We start from the raw sequence: 15,192 nt of genomic DNA, 5'->3' as shown, positions 1-15,192 counted from the left end.
AGCAATCAATAGACATATACTCCAAGATCCCTCTGCTCCACCACTCACCTCAATATCCACCATTCATTGTGTGTTCTCCATCCAGTGTTTGTCCTCCCAAAACCCATTCCCTCACACTTCTCCACATTGAGTTCTATTGCTCACACATCTACCCACCTGACCAATCCATCGATATCTTCCTGCTGTTTACAGCTTTCTTCCTCACTATCAAGCGCATGAACGATTTTCATCTCTGCTGCAGACATCTTATTCATGTCCCCAACTTTTAATTCCATTTCATTGACACTACCACAAGAACACAAGGAACTCAGTACAGATCCCTCTGGAATTCCACTGGGAATAACCTTCCAATCTCAATAACCACACTACCCACAACCCTTTGCTTCTGACATTGAGACAATTGGCATCCAACTCTCCTTCCAATTTCCTGACGAGTGAGTCTTGTTTGACCTTGTCAAAGCTCTTGCTAAAACCCTTGTGGACTATATCATATATGTTACACTCATCAACTCTCCATGTTACTTTGCCAATCAATGTAATCAAGTTATTGAGACTTGACTTATTTGAACAAATCCATTCTGACTCAAATTTATTTAAACCTTCCCAAATGATGATTTCTATTATTTCACAGAATTATTTCCCATTATTTTCCCACCACAGACATGAGGCTGAATGCTCTGTAATTACTCCGGCTGTCTCTTAATCAATGTCATTACTTTTCCAGCTCCACATCTATAGGCACAGTTGATGGGTGAAGATGCTTTGTGTCTTTGTTACATCTTCCCTTGCTTTCCTCAGCAGCCTCCGGTATGAATTGTCTCTGCCTGGGGACATATCCACTTTCAAGGATGGTAAACATCTTCATATTTCCTCCCTCACTGAGCTAATCTCATTTAATATTTCACACACCTCTTCCTTAAAATAATGAAATAACAAAAATAAAATGCTGGAAATATACAGCAGGTCAGCCAGCATCTCTGGAAATAAACAGAGTTAATGTTTGGTGTTGTGATAACTCCTCTGCTCTGAAGATGGTTCGTCACAAAGGGTAACGTTATTCTGTTTCTCGCCGCAGAGGCTGCCTGACCAGCTGAGTATTTGCAGCCTCTTTTTATTTGGATTGCATCAGTACAGCGATGAACTGTGTGATTGTCCTTTCAGTCCTGGTAGTTCGACCATTCCTGAGACTGTTGTTCCAGTAAGACGTTGCTCCACACACGCCACAGGCTGGTTAAAAGGTAATTTCAGACTCTGTTACATCAGATTGACATTGACTGTCCAACACAATTCACACTGGAGACACTTTTCAATCTTTCTATTCCTCATTTCAGGATCTCATCCCAGTCTGCGTGAAGGGATAGTAAAGAGGACAGTTTGTTTTCACTGGAGTGGAAACACCTGTCGCTGGCACCAAGAAATAAAGATCAAACGCTGCTACAATTTCTTTGTTTATGAGTTGAAGAAGTCACCTGCCTGTTCCCTCGCTTACTGCACAGGTACATTGGTGTTTGGAAATGATGTAAAGAGAAAACTCTGGGATGTCCCAGCTCAGCAGCTCAACTGACAAAGTTACACGAGAGCCTCTGCTTTGTAAGGGACTGACACTCAAAGTATAATTTTTAGCAAAGGGAAATGATTCAGACACTCTGATAGCCCGTTTGTCGCCCTTCACTCACTCACTAACCTTCCTGCACAAGGAGGGAAATTAAAATAATTAATTCTCAAGGAGTTGTGGAATAGACATTTTGATAATGAAGATGTGATTGGGCATAGTCAACATGGATTAATCAATGGTGAATCACGTTTGACAAACATGTTGGAGGTTTGTGAGGATATTCCTAACATAATTGAGAAAAGTGGATGCAGTGTTCCTGGAGTTTCAGAAGGCTTTTGATCAGGTCAGCAATGGAAAGTTGGTCAACACAAATAAAGCATTGGGATAGGAGGTAATATACTGGCATCGATTAAAGATTGGTTAACAGGCAGAAAGCAGAGTGACAATAAACAGCTCATTCTGGCGTTAGCAGCCTCTGACCAGAGGGAACCACAAGGGTCAGAGCTTGGGCCCCAGCTGTTCACAATTTTGATCAATAATTTGGATGTGGGGACTAAATATGTTCTTCCAAAAGGGCTTAGTGAGTGGACAAGTAGATGTCAGATAGAATATAACGTAGAAAATATAAGGTTATGCTTACAATTTGCGAGGAGGAACAAGTGTGTGGAGTATTTCTGAAATGGTGCGAGATTAGGAATCCCTCGTCAAAGCACTGCTGCTTCACAGCTCCAGGGACCTGGGTTCGATTCCCGGCTTGGGTCAGTGTCTGTGTGGAGTTTGCACATTCTCCTCGTGTCTGCGTGGGTTTCCTCCGGGTGCTCCGGTTTCCTCCCACGGTCCAAAGATGTGCGGGTTAGGTTGATTGGCGATGCTAAAATTGCCCCTTCGTGTCCTGAGATGTGTAGGTTAGAGGGATTAGTGGGTAAAAATATATGGGGGTCGGGCCTGGTTGGGATTGTGGTCGGTGCAGACTCGTTGGGCCGAATGGCCTCTTTCTGTACTGTTGGGTTTCTATGATTCTATGATTCTTTCCAATAAATCACTAAAAGCTAGAATGCAGGAGCAATGAACAATTATGAAGCTAATGGTTTATTAGCTTCTATTGCCAGAGGGATTGAGTTCAGGAGTAGCAAAGTAGCAACGTTAGGGTCCCCAAGGTATGTTATGAACCCAGATTCAACCCCAACAATTCTTCTATTTTGACCTAAGTGTGAGGATAGGATTCTTCACTTTGGGACTCGAACCAGGGGACAGAATTTCAAAATATGGGTACGCCACTTAGGAGCAAGGGGAAGATTTTTTTTTAATTCATAAAATCCGAGGGTTGTGAATCCTCGGAATTCTCCATTGCAGAGGGCTGTGGAATCTCAGTCATCATGGATGCTAAAGGGACATTTGAATAGCAACGTAAATGAAGGAACTGAAGGTATGGTTGCTAAATTTGCTGTCACCACAAAGATAGGTAGGAAAGTAAATTGTGAAGAGGATATAAAAGGAGATTGATATGTGTGGACAGAAATCTGAAAAATGCAGTATAATGTGGGCATATATGAAAATTCAGGCAGTGCAGGGAGACACTGGCTTTCGAGCCAGAAACAATGGAGTGAAGGAGCTCATACCCCTTTTGTACCGCAACAACTTCTGTCAGGCAACTGCAAATAAAACTCCCACTGAAAATAACAGAACAGCAAACAAGGGAGTGGGGGAGGGAGTGTGGGGATTTAGGGGAGGGGACTCGGTCAGGAAGGGGTGGCAGAGGTGGGGGAGGGTTGGTCATGCAAGGGGTGCAGGGTTTGGTTATGGAAGTGGGGGGGTTGTTGGATCGGTCACGGGGGCTGGAGTGTTTGCTCATGGGGGGGTGGGGGTTGTGTGCAGTCAGACTGTTAAGTCAGTTTTTTTTGGTGGGGGGGGGGGGGGGGGGGGGGCGGGGGGGCGGTGCATGAGGGCACTAGCCAGTTCATGTAGAGGATTGGCCAGGGTATGCGGGGAGTGGGTGTAGCAGTCTGGTCGGACACGGGGTCAGGGTGTTGGTTCACATCGGCAATGGTTATGGGGGGGGGGGATTGGCAGGGGTGGGGTTTGGGTTTCTTACTGACAGCTGATTTGTGCAAGAGTCAGTTAGGGGGTCAGGAGTGTGTGTACTATCCTGTATAAAGGGTCCCGTGTTGGGGGTCCTGTTTGGGGGTGTGGGCTGCCTCGCATGGGCTATCCAGTGTGGAGTGTGGGATGACCCATGTGGGTCCAGTCTGGTTCGAAGTCACATTCGGACGATTGCAGAGACAGTTTTGCCTCTACAATATCATTGGCTGAGCTCTCACAATGGTTTGAATCTGAGTTTGGCGATTGGTGAGAACAATGTCAAGTATTCACCATGGTGACAGCGTCTGTGTGGATGGGCAGAGTTCATGTTTGACTTACAGACTCCTGTTCCTCACTGTATTTTGTGTTCGTGTTGGATGTTGCTCTCACACATTCTCTCACCTTTCTGTTCCTCATTCACAGAAGCTGGTCCAGTTCCAACCCAACCGCCCACACCACAGACCAGCCCGCCTTATGATTCGCCTCATTGGAACGTTACAGCAGCATCAGGTATTAGCATTTTGAAAATCAAACTGAGAGAAGGGTTGCTATGGACAGAGTGGGCGAGGGGAGTGAGATGGATTGTGTGAGGGGAGTGGGATTCTGTTCCAATCATTTTGCTATCAGTGCATGTTTATTTTGTCATTGGTGTTTGTGGTCACCCAGAAAGTGTGACTGGTCAGAATCAATAGAAAAGCTTCAGATGATTGAAATGTAGAGAGATTGGTGAACTGGGAGGTACAGAGGGACCTGGCTGTCCTGCTCCATAAATCACCACATCACGATAATGGTCTCATCAGTGGTTAGGACAGAAGTGAAATGTTGGTCTTGTCAGGGCAATGGAATGTAATGTGAGCACGTTTTACTGCAGCTGTACAGGGTCTTGGTGGGACCACATCATAAAATCTGGGCACAGTTTTGGTCTCCCTATTTGAATAAAGATACAGGCCGGGACTCTCGGGCCCACTGTGCTGCAAACCGGGACACAGCAGCTGGGGGCCTTTAGCGAGCGCCGGTCGCGAGTCTCTCAAGTGTTTTTTTGTCAGCACAATCAGCTCCGTGCCGAAAGTCAGGACTTCTGACGAAGGGTCCGAGCTGGAACTCTGGTGAAGGGTCATCCAGACTCGAATCGTTAGCTCTATTCTCTCTCCACAGATGCCTGTCAGACCTGCTGAGATTTTCCAGCCTTTTCTGTTTTGTTTTGAAAGATTGGATAGGCTGGGTTTGTTGTCTTTTGAAGAGGTGAGCATTGATTGGTTGATCTAGATAGTGTGGATGGGAAGGGACAATTTACCTTTGCAGAGTGTTTAGTAACTGTGGGAAGGGGCGGGGGTACAAATTGAGAGTTATTGGCTAAAAATTTAAAGGGGAAATGAAAAGAAAATATTTTCAGCCAAAGGGTGGTCAGGGTTTGGAAATCACTGACTGAAAGGGAGTAGGAGGCTGTGCGATCATTCAGATCCCTATGTTCCTGTAGGGGAGACTGCAAGGGCGGCCATGAGAGTGAGAATGCATCATGGACCTTCACATTCACACCACAGCTCCAATCACAGGCTGTTCCTCTGCCACATTTGCTGTGATTGGTGGAGCAGCAACTTGCAGATTTTTAAATTGGACATTATTGGGGTTTGAACATTGGCTGCATGTGTGACATGATGGGGAAGAAAGTGGTCTCCGCACTTGGATCAGATTGCACAAGGTTCTAATTCACTCACTGGATAATTGACCAACTATTTCTTTAAAGATTTTGCCACTCTTGCTTTTTCATTTCTCTTTCATATGCTCACCCACACAGACATTCTCCATATCCTGCTGTATCTCTCTCCCTCACTCACACATTCTCTATATCCTGCTGTATCTCTCTCTCTCACTCACACATTCTCTATATCCTGCTGTATCTCTCTCTCTCTCTCACTCACACATTCTCTATATCCTGCTGTATCTCTCTCTCTCACACACATTCTCTATATCCTGCTGTATCTCTCTCTCTCACTCACACATTCTCTATATCCTGCTGTATCTCTCTCTCTCACACACATTCTCTATATCCTGCTGTATCTCTCTCTCTCACTCACACATTCTCTATATCCTGCTGTATTTCTCTCTCTCTCTCTCACTCACACATTCTCTATATCCTGCTGTATCTCTCTCTCACTCACACATTCTCTATATCCTGCTGTATCTCTCTCTCACTCACATATTCTCTATATCCTGCTGTATCTCTCTCTCACTCACACATTCTCTATATCCTGCTGTATCTCTCTCTCTTACTCACACATTCTCTATATCCTGCTGTCTCTCTCTCTCACTCACACATTCTCTATATCCTGCTGTCTCTCTCTCTCACTCACACATTCTCTATATCCTGCTGTATCTCTCTCTCTCACTCACACATTCTCTATATCCTGCTGTATCTCTCTCTCTCACACACATTCTCTATATCCTGCTGTATCTCTCTCTCTCACTCACACATTCTCTATATCCTGCTGTATCTCTCTCTCTCACTCACACATTCTCTATATCCTGCTGTATTTCTCTCTCTCTCTCACTCACACATTCTCTATATCCTGCTGTATCTCTCTCTCTCACTCACACATTCTCTATATCCTGCTGTATCTCTCTCTCTCACTCACACATTCTCTATATCCTGTATATATTCTGTATATCAGAACTCCCACTCATCTGATGAAGGAGCAGCGCTCAGAAAGCTTGTGGCTTGTGCTACCAAATAAAACTGTTGGACTTTAGCCTGGTGTTGTGAGACTTCTTACTGTGCTTACCCCAGTCCACTGGAGCAAGCTGAGAGGGGTGATTGAAGGCAGCAGTGTTGGTAAGAGATTAATTGGATTAATTGAATTGTTTATTTACTTTAACAGCAGTTTTTCAAGTTTAAAGTGAAAACTAGAAGTGGGCAGCAAAGGAGTCTGGGAAGGGTTTCTTTAAGCGCGTGAAGTATAAAAGGTAGGCTGCAGTATACAGCGGGCAGCGTCGGGAGCGGGCAGCGTAGTGTGTGGGAAGCAGAGTGTGAGCTATAAGACTTTGGCTCACAGGGCTTGAGTGTGTGGGAAGCAGAGTGTGAGCTATAAGACTTTGGCTCACAGGGCTTGAGTGTGTGGGAAGCAGAGTGTGAGCTATAAGACTTTGGCTCACAGGGCTTAGGCTGAAAGGGCGAGTAGGGGTGAGTTTGAATTCATTTTTGCACTTTCTACCTGGTACTGGCAAGGTATCTAGAGGGGATGGGTGTGCAGGCAGTGCAATGTTCCTCTTGCACTATGTTTGAGGTGAGGGACGACGACAGTGTCCCTACTGATTACACCTGTGGGAAGTGCACCCATCTGCAGCTCCTCCAAAACCGTGTTAGGGAACTGGAGCTGGAGTTGGATGAACTTAGGATCATCAGGGACGCAGAGATGGCCATAGACACAAGCTTTAGGAATACAGTTACTCCGAGGATTGAAAACAGATGGGTGACGGTGAGAGGGGCTGGGAGGAAGCAGTCCGTGCAGGGATCCCCGGTGGTCATTCCCCTTAGCAACAAGTATTCCGCTTTGGATACGGTTGAGGGGGATGACATACCAGTGGGGAGCCGCAGTGAGAGGATCTCCAGCACTGTGTCCGTCTCTGTGGCTCGGGAGGGAAAGGGGGAGAGCGGGAGGGCGATAGTTATTGGGGACTCGTTAGTTAGAGGGATAGATAGGAGGTTCTGTGGCAGCAAAAGAGACTCACGGATGGTATGTTGCCTACCGGATGCCAAGGTCCGTGATGTCTCAGACCGTGTTTTCCAGATTCTGAAGGGGGAGGGGAAACAGTCACAAGTCGTGGTGCACATTGGTACCAATGACATAGGTAAGAGAAGGGACGGGGATTTAAAGCAGGAATTTCTGGAGCTGGGCTGGAAGCTGAGAGCCAAGACAAAACATGTGGTCATCTCTGGTACATTGCCGGTACCACGTGATAGCGAGTTGAGGAACAGGGAGAGAGTGCAGTTAAATATGTGGTTGCAGGGATGGTGTAGGAGGGAGGGTTTCAGATACGTGGATAATTGGAACACGTTCTGGGGAAGGTGGGACCTGTACAAACAGGACGGGGTGCACCTGAACCAGAGGGGCACCAATATCCTCGGAGGGAAATTTGTTACGGCTCTTCAGGGGGGTTTAAACTAATTTGTCAGGGGAGTGGGAAAGGGAGTTGTAGTCCAGAAGTCAGAGAGGGTGGTGAGGTATTGGGGAAGGTATCAGGGTCAAGGGTGGGTACTGGTAGACAGGAAGGTGGGTTGAAGTGTGTCTACTTCAATGCAAGGAGCATCCGGAACAAGGTAGATGAACTTGGGGCGTGGATTGGTACTTGGGACTACGATGTTGTGGCCATTACGGAGACGTGGGTAGAACAAGGACAGGAATGGTTGTTGGACGTTCCGGGGTATAGATGTTTCACAAAGTGTAGGGAAGCTGGTAAAAGAGGTGGAGGAGTGGCATTGTTAATCAAGGATAGTTTAACGGCTGCGGAAAGGCACTTCGTGGGGGATCTGCACACTGAGGTAATATGGGCTGAAGTTAGAAATAGGAAAGGAGCGGTCACGTTGCTAGGAGTTTACTATAGGCCCCCAAATAGTAATAGAGATGTGGAGGAAGAAATTGCTAAGCAGATTATGGATATGTGTGGGGGTCACAGGGTAGTTGTCATGGGGGACTTTAACTTTCCAAATATTGATTGGAACCTTTGTAGGTCAAATAGTTTGGATGGGGCAGTTTTTGTGCAGTGTGTGCGGGAGGGTTTCCTGACACAATATGTGGATGGGCCGACTAGAGGTGAGGCCACATTGGATTTGGTACTGGGAAATGAACCGGGCCAAGTGTTAGATTTGGTTGTGGGAGAGCAATTTGGAGATAGTGACCACAATTCGGTGTCTTTTGTTATTGCAATGGAGAGGGATAGGGCCGTACGGCAGGGCAAGGTTTACAATTGGGGGAGGGGTAATTATGATGCGATTAGGCAAGAATTAGGGGGCATAAGTTGGGAACAGAAACTGTCAGAGAAAGGAACTAATGAAAAGTGGAACTTTTTCAAGGAACAAATACTGGATGTCCTTGATAGGTATGTTCCTGTCAGGCAGGGAGGAAATGGCCGAGTGAGGGAACCATGGTTCACAAAAGAGGTGGAATGTCTTGTGAAAAGGAAGAGGGAAGCTTATGTAGGGATGAGGAAACAAGGTTCAGATGGCTCGATTGAGGGTTACAAGTTAGCAAGGAATGAGCTGAAAAAGGGGCTTAGGAGAGCTAGGAGGGGACATGAGAAGTCCTTGGCGGGTCGGATCAAGGAAAACCCCAAGGCTTTTTAATCTTATGTGAGGAATAAAAGAATGACCAGGGTGAGGTTAGGGCCGGTCAAGGACAGTAGTGGGAACTTGTGTATGGAGTCAGTAGAGATAGGCGAGGTGATGAATGAATACTTTTCTTCAGTGTTCACCAAGGAGAGGGGCCATGTTTTTGAGGAAGAGAAGGTGTTACAGGCTAATAGGCTGGAGGAAATAGATGTTCGGAGGGAGGATGTCTTGGCAGTTTTGAATAAACTGAAGGTCGATAAGTCCCCTGGGCCTGATGAAATGTATCCTAGGATTCTGTGGGAGGCAAGGGATGAGATTGCAGAGCCTTTGGCGCTGATCTTTGGGTCCTCGCTGTCCACGGGGATGGTGCCAGACGACTGGAGAATGGCGAATGTTGTTCCTCTGTTTAAGAAAGGGAATAGAAATGACCCTGGTAATTATAGACCGGTTAGTCTTACTTCGGTGGTTGGTAAATTGATGGAAAGGGTCCTTAGGGACGGGATTTACGACCATTTAGAAAGATGCGGATTAATCCGAGATAGTCAGCACGGATTCGTGAAGGGCAAGTCGTGCCTCACAAATTTGATAGAATTTTTTGAGGAGGTAACTAAGTGTGTTGATGAAGGTAGGGCAGTTGATGTCATATACATGGATTTTAGTAAGGCGTTTGATAAGGTCCCCCATGGTCGGCTTATGATGAAAGTGAGGAGGTGTGGGATAGAGGGAAAGTTGGCCGATTGGATAGGTAACTGGCTGTCTGACCGAAGACAGAGGGTGGTGGTCGATGGAAAATTTTCGGATTGGAGGCAGGTTGCTAGCGGTGTGCCGCAGGGATCAGTGCTTGGTCCTCTGCTCTTTGTGATTTTTATTAATGACTTAGAGGAGGGGGCTGAAGGGTGGATCAGTAAATTTGCTGATGACACCAAGATTGGTGGCAGAGTGGATGAGGTGGAGGGCTGTTGTAGGCTGCAAAGAGACATAGATAGGATGCAAAGCTGGGCTGAAAAATGGCAAATGGAGTTTAACCCTGATAAATGTGAGGTGATTCATTTTGGTAGGACAAATTTAAATGTGGATTACAGGGTCAAAGGTAGGGTTCTGAAGACTGTGGAGGAACAGAGAGATCTTGGGGTCCATATCCACAGATCTCTAAAGGTTGCCAGTCAAGTGGATAGAGCTGTGAAGAAGGCCTATAGTGTGTTAGCTTTTATTAACAGGGGGTTGGAGTTTAAGAGCCGTGGGGTTATGCTGCAACTGTACAGGACCTTGGTGAGACCACATTTGGAATATTGTGTGCAGTTCTGGTCACCTCACTATAAGAAGGATGTGGAAGCGCTGGAAAGAGTGCAGAGGAGATTTACCAGGATGCTGCCTGGTTTGGAGGGTAGGTCATATGAGGAAAGGTTGAGGGAGCTAGGGCTGTTCTCTCTGGAGCGGAGGAGGCTGAGGGGAGACTTAATAGAGGTGTATAAAATGATGAAGGGGATAGATAGAGTGAACGTTCAAAGACTATTTCCTCGGGTGGATGGAGCTATTACAAGGGGGCATAACTATAGGGTTCGTGGTGGGAGATACAGGACGGATATCAGAGGTAGGTTCTTTACGCAGAGAGTGGTTGGGGTGTGGAATGGACTGCCTGCAGTGATAGTGGAGTCAGACACTTTAGAAACATTTAAGCGGTTATTGGATAGGCACATGGAGCACACCAGGATGATAGGGAGTGGGATAGCTTGATCTTGGTTTCAGATAAAGCTCGGCACAACATCGTGGGCCGAAGGGCCTGTTCTGTGCTGTACTGTTCTATGTTCTATGTTCTATGTTCTATCTCCACATTATCTCTCTCTCATACTCACAGACATTCTCTATATCCTGCTGTATCTCTCACTCATACTCACACAGTCTCTATATTTTGCTGTATCTCTCTCACTCGCCCACATCGGATGACACGTTGGCACAGTGGTTAGCACTGCTGTCTCACAGTGCCAGGGATTCAGGTTTAATTCCGGCCTCGGTTACTGTCTGTGTGGAGTCTGCACATTCTCCCCGTGTCGACATGGGTTTGCTCCATGTGCTCCGATTTCCTCCCACAGTCCAAAGATGTGCGGGTTAGGTGGATTGGCCATACGGTTTCTCTCTCTCTTACACTCTATCTCTATATCTTGCTGTATATCTCTCTCTCTCACACACACACATTCTCTATATCTCGTTATACCTCTCTCTCTCAAACAGACATATTCCCTCGAGCTTGTTGTTGTATCTCTCTCTCTCTCACACACGCACTCTCTATCTTGCTGTATCTCTCTCTCACACTCACATTTCCTATATCTTGCTGTATCTGTCTCTCACATCGGACACATTCCCTCTAGCCTGTTATATCAAATATGCAAACATTCTTTACCTTTCCGTATCTTATAGAGGCCTATAAAATAATGAGGGGCATAGATCAGCTCGATCGTCAACATCTTTTCCCAAACGAAAAAGGACAAAGTTTAAAACGAGAGGGCATAGGTTTAAGGTGAGAGGGGAGAGATACAAAAGTGTCCAGAGGGGCAATTTTTTCACACAGAGGGTGGTGAGTGTCTGGGACGAGCTGCCAGAGGTAGTAGTGGAGGCGGGTACAATTGTGTCTTTTAAAAAGCATTTAGACAGTTACATGGGTAAGATGGGTATAGAGGGATATGGACCAAGCACGGGCAATTGGGACAAGCTTAGTGGTTTTTAAAAAAAGGCAGGAATGAACAAGTTGGGCCGAAGGGCCTGTTTCCATGCTGTAAACCTCTCTATGACTCTATGACTCTCCCTCACACACATACACGTTCTCTATATCTCGCTGTATCTCTTTCGCAGTAAGAGTTTTAACAACACCACATTAAAGTCCAACAGGTTTACTTGGTAGCAAATGCCATTATCTTTCGGAGCGCTGCTCCTTCCTCAGATGGAGTGGATATCTGGTGTCACTAAAACTCTTACTGTGTTCACCCCAGTCCAACAGCAGCATCTCCACATCATGACTACCATCTCTTTCACACACAGACATTTGCTATGTCTTGCTGTATCTTTCTTTCACACTCACACATTCTTTGTATTTTGCCGTTTCTCTCCCTTACACACAGTCATTCTCTATCTTCCTGTATCTCAGTGTCACAGCTGTTTGCACTATTTCCTCACAGCACCAGGGACATGGGTTCGATTCCTGGCTTGGGTCACTGTCTGCACGTTCTCCCTGTGTCTGCATGGGTTTCCTCCGGGTGCACCGGGTTCCTCCCACAGTCTGAAAGATGTGCAGGTTAGATGCATTGGCTGTGCTAAATTCTCTCTGTGTATCTGAACAGGTGCCAGAGATTGAGATTTTCACAGTAATTTCATTGCCGTAAATTAATGTAAGCCTACTTGTAACAATAATAATTAAACTTAAAATAACCTTAAACTCTCACATTCTCAATATCTTGCAAACACTAGCCTTAAATTTGATTGAATGTTTTGAGTATCATAGATTCATAGAAATCCTACAGTACAGAAAGAGGCCCCTCGGCCCATCGAGTCTGCACCGACCACAATCCCACCCAGGCCCTACCCCCATATCTCTACATATTTTACCCACTAATCCCTCTAACCTGTGCATCTCAGGACACGAAGGGGCAATTTCAGCATGGCCAATCAAACCTAACCCGCACATCTTTGGACTGTGGGAGGAAACCGGTGCACCCGGAGGAAACCCACGCAGACACGAGGAGAATGTGCAAACTCCACACAGACAGTGACCCGAGCCGGGAATCGAACCCAGGTCCCTGGTGCTGTGAAGCAGCAGTGCTAACCACTGTGCTACCATGTGTCGTTGACTGACGTGTTAGTTGACTAGGTGTGTAGACGAGGGGTCAATGTAGTTTATATGGATTTCAGCAAAGCCTTTGACAAAGTCCCACATGGGACACTTGTAAAGAAGGTAAATTCATATGAGATAGAGGGTTATTTGATCAAGTGGATTCAAAATACACTCAGTTGCAGGAGACAGAGGGTGATAACAGAATGCTGCTTTTGTGACTAGAATCCAGTGTGCAGCAACGTACCACAGGGATCTGTGTTGGGTCCCCTGTTATTCATTATTTATATAAATAACATTGACTATGTGGGGAGTAGGGTTAGTAAGTTTGCGGATGACACAAAGATTGGACAGGTGCTTAACAGTGAGGCAGAGCGTCTTGGGCTACAGGAAGACATAGACAAAATGGGCAGATAAGTGGCAGATGGGATTTAACCCTGAAAAATGTGAGGTGATACACTTTGGAAGGAGTAATTTGACAAGAAAGTATTCAATGAATGGTAGGACACTCGGAAGTTCTGTGGAACAAAGGGACCTTGGTGTATTTGTCCACAGATCTCTGAAAGCGGAAGGGCAGGTTAGTAGGGTGGTGAAAAAGTCATATGGGATACCTGCCTTTATCAATCGAGGCATAGATTACAAAAGCAGAGAACTTATGTTGCAACTTTGGTGAGTACACAGCTAGAGCACTGTGTGCAGTTCTGCTCACCACATTATCGGAAGGATGTGATTGCATTGGAGGTGGTGCAGAGAAGATTCACCAGGATGCTGCCTGATGTGGAACATTTAAGTTATGAAGAGTGGTTGTGTCGGCTTGGGTTATTTTCGTTGGAGCAGACAAGGCTGAGGGGAGACCTGATCGAGGTATACAAGCTTATGAGAGACATGGACAGAGTGGATAAGGAGCAGTTGTTCCCCTTAGTTGAAGGGTCAGCCACAAGGGGACATAGGTTGAAAGTGAGGGGCAGGGGGTTTAGGGGGAATGTGAGGAAAATCTTTTATACCCAGAGGCTGTCAATGGTTTGGAATGTGCTGCCTGGGAGGGTGGTGGAGGCGGGATGCCTCACATCCTTTAAAAAATACCTGGATGAGCACTTGGCATGTCATAACATTCAGGGCGATGGACCAAGTGCTGGCAAATGGGATTAGGTCGGAGTTCAGGTGTTTCTAATGTGTCAGTGCGGACTCGTTGGCCTGAAGGGTTTCTTCTGCACTCTATGATTCTATGAAATGGAAACACACTGGAGGCAGTATTACCGTGTATTTGGCCGCGATGCTTTAGTAAAGTCAGGCGGAAAGCACTGAGCACAATTGGCACCATTTGTTTGCAACCGGCGCCATTTTACAAGTGCTGCATTTCCAGCGCGGTCAGCCTCACACCACAGATGGGCAAGAGGTAAGTTAACATATAGAAATGTATTATAATGATGTTTTACATCGGCTTAGTGAGTCTGACACTCAATCATCTGGGCCCACCTCTCTTTATGATCTCTCTCCAGCGAGAAATAGACATGCTCTGCATGAATGGGAAAGAGTCAATTTGCCATCGCCAGTGGAACCAGAGGCCATTGAGGCCACCCCCCCCCCCCCCAACCTGGGAGGCCGAGGGGAAGGGGGGATGCCCCTTGGGCAGTGCCAGACTGGCAATGCCACCTGGGCAATGCCCACCGGACAGTTTTGGCGGGGAGCAATGGGGGTGGGCTAAATAGTGGATGGGGCGGGACTAATGGGGGACAGGGCCCGCTGCCACTCTGCAGCGATCAATGGGGGGAGGGCGGCAGGTCTGCGATCGGTGGGGGGAGGGCAACGGGCCTGTGACCAATGGGGGAAGGGGTGGTCTGCGAACAGTCAAGGCAGCAGGAAGTGTCAGTGGGGGCTATATCTCAGGCCGCAGACCCTTGCGATTGCACGGTTGGGGGGAACTGCTTCAGGCAGCCTGTACTAGCAGGGGCCTGACAGCTCTCTATTTTCTGTCAGACCCCTGCTGCTGCTGACGCGCATGTGCAGCATCAGAGGCCTGCCCGTGCGCACTTCCTCCCTCTGCAGGGTTTTCGGGTGTGTTAAGCCCCGCCCATAGGCTTCTGCAGCGAGCAACAGGCGTGCTGATATTTTTACAGGCAGAGTGCGTATGGGGGGCCTGAAAACTCGCCCAGAAAATGGATCTGAAACACTCCAAGTTTCAATTCCGCCCAGCATTCAGAAAAAAAATAGTAAAATAGCGGCCACTTTCTCTAAACCTTGCTGTAAATCTCTCTGTCTCACACATACACGCGCACACACACACACACACACATTTTTTCTATCTTGCTGTTTCTCTCTCACTCTCAAACACATTCTATATATTTTATGGTCTTTCTCTCTCCCTTTTTCTCTCTCACACACACATTCTCTATATCTTGCTGTATTTAGGGAGCC

At 46.7% G+C, this 15,192-nt stretch overlaps 1 protein-coding gene across 1 annotated transcript in view; it reads left to right on the top strand.

Moving 5' to 3' along the window:
• LOC144487672 (pancreatic secretory granule membrane major glycoprotein GP2-like) overlaps positions 1-15,192 on the top strand; it is a 53,261-nt gene that overhangs the window by 26,822 nt on the left and 11,247 nt on the right. Inside the window, exons 4-6 of the mRNA XM_078205754.1 lie at positions 1,162-1,238; positions 1,332-1,496; positions 4,058-4,144. Coding sequence (XP_078061880.1) covers positions 1,162-1,238; positions 1,332-1,496; positions 4,058-4,144 — 329 coding nt within the window. The remainder of the gene's footprint in view (positions 1-1,161; positions 1,239-1,331; positions 1,497-4,057; positions 4,145-15,192) is intronic.

This window comes from Mustelus asterias, unplaced genomic scaffold, assembly GCF_964213995.1.
Source record: "Mustelus asterias unplaced genomic scaffold, sMusAst1.hap1.1 HAP1_SCAFFOLD_965, whole genome shotgun sequence".
Lineage (NCBI taxonomy): Eukaryota > Metazoa > Chordata > Chondrichthyes > Carcharhiniformes > Triakidae > Mustelus > Mustelus asterias.
Note: the sequence above shows the minus strand (reverse complement) of the source record. Positions and strands in the feature narration are given on the sequence as shown.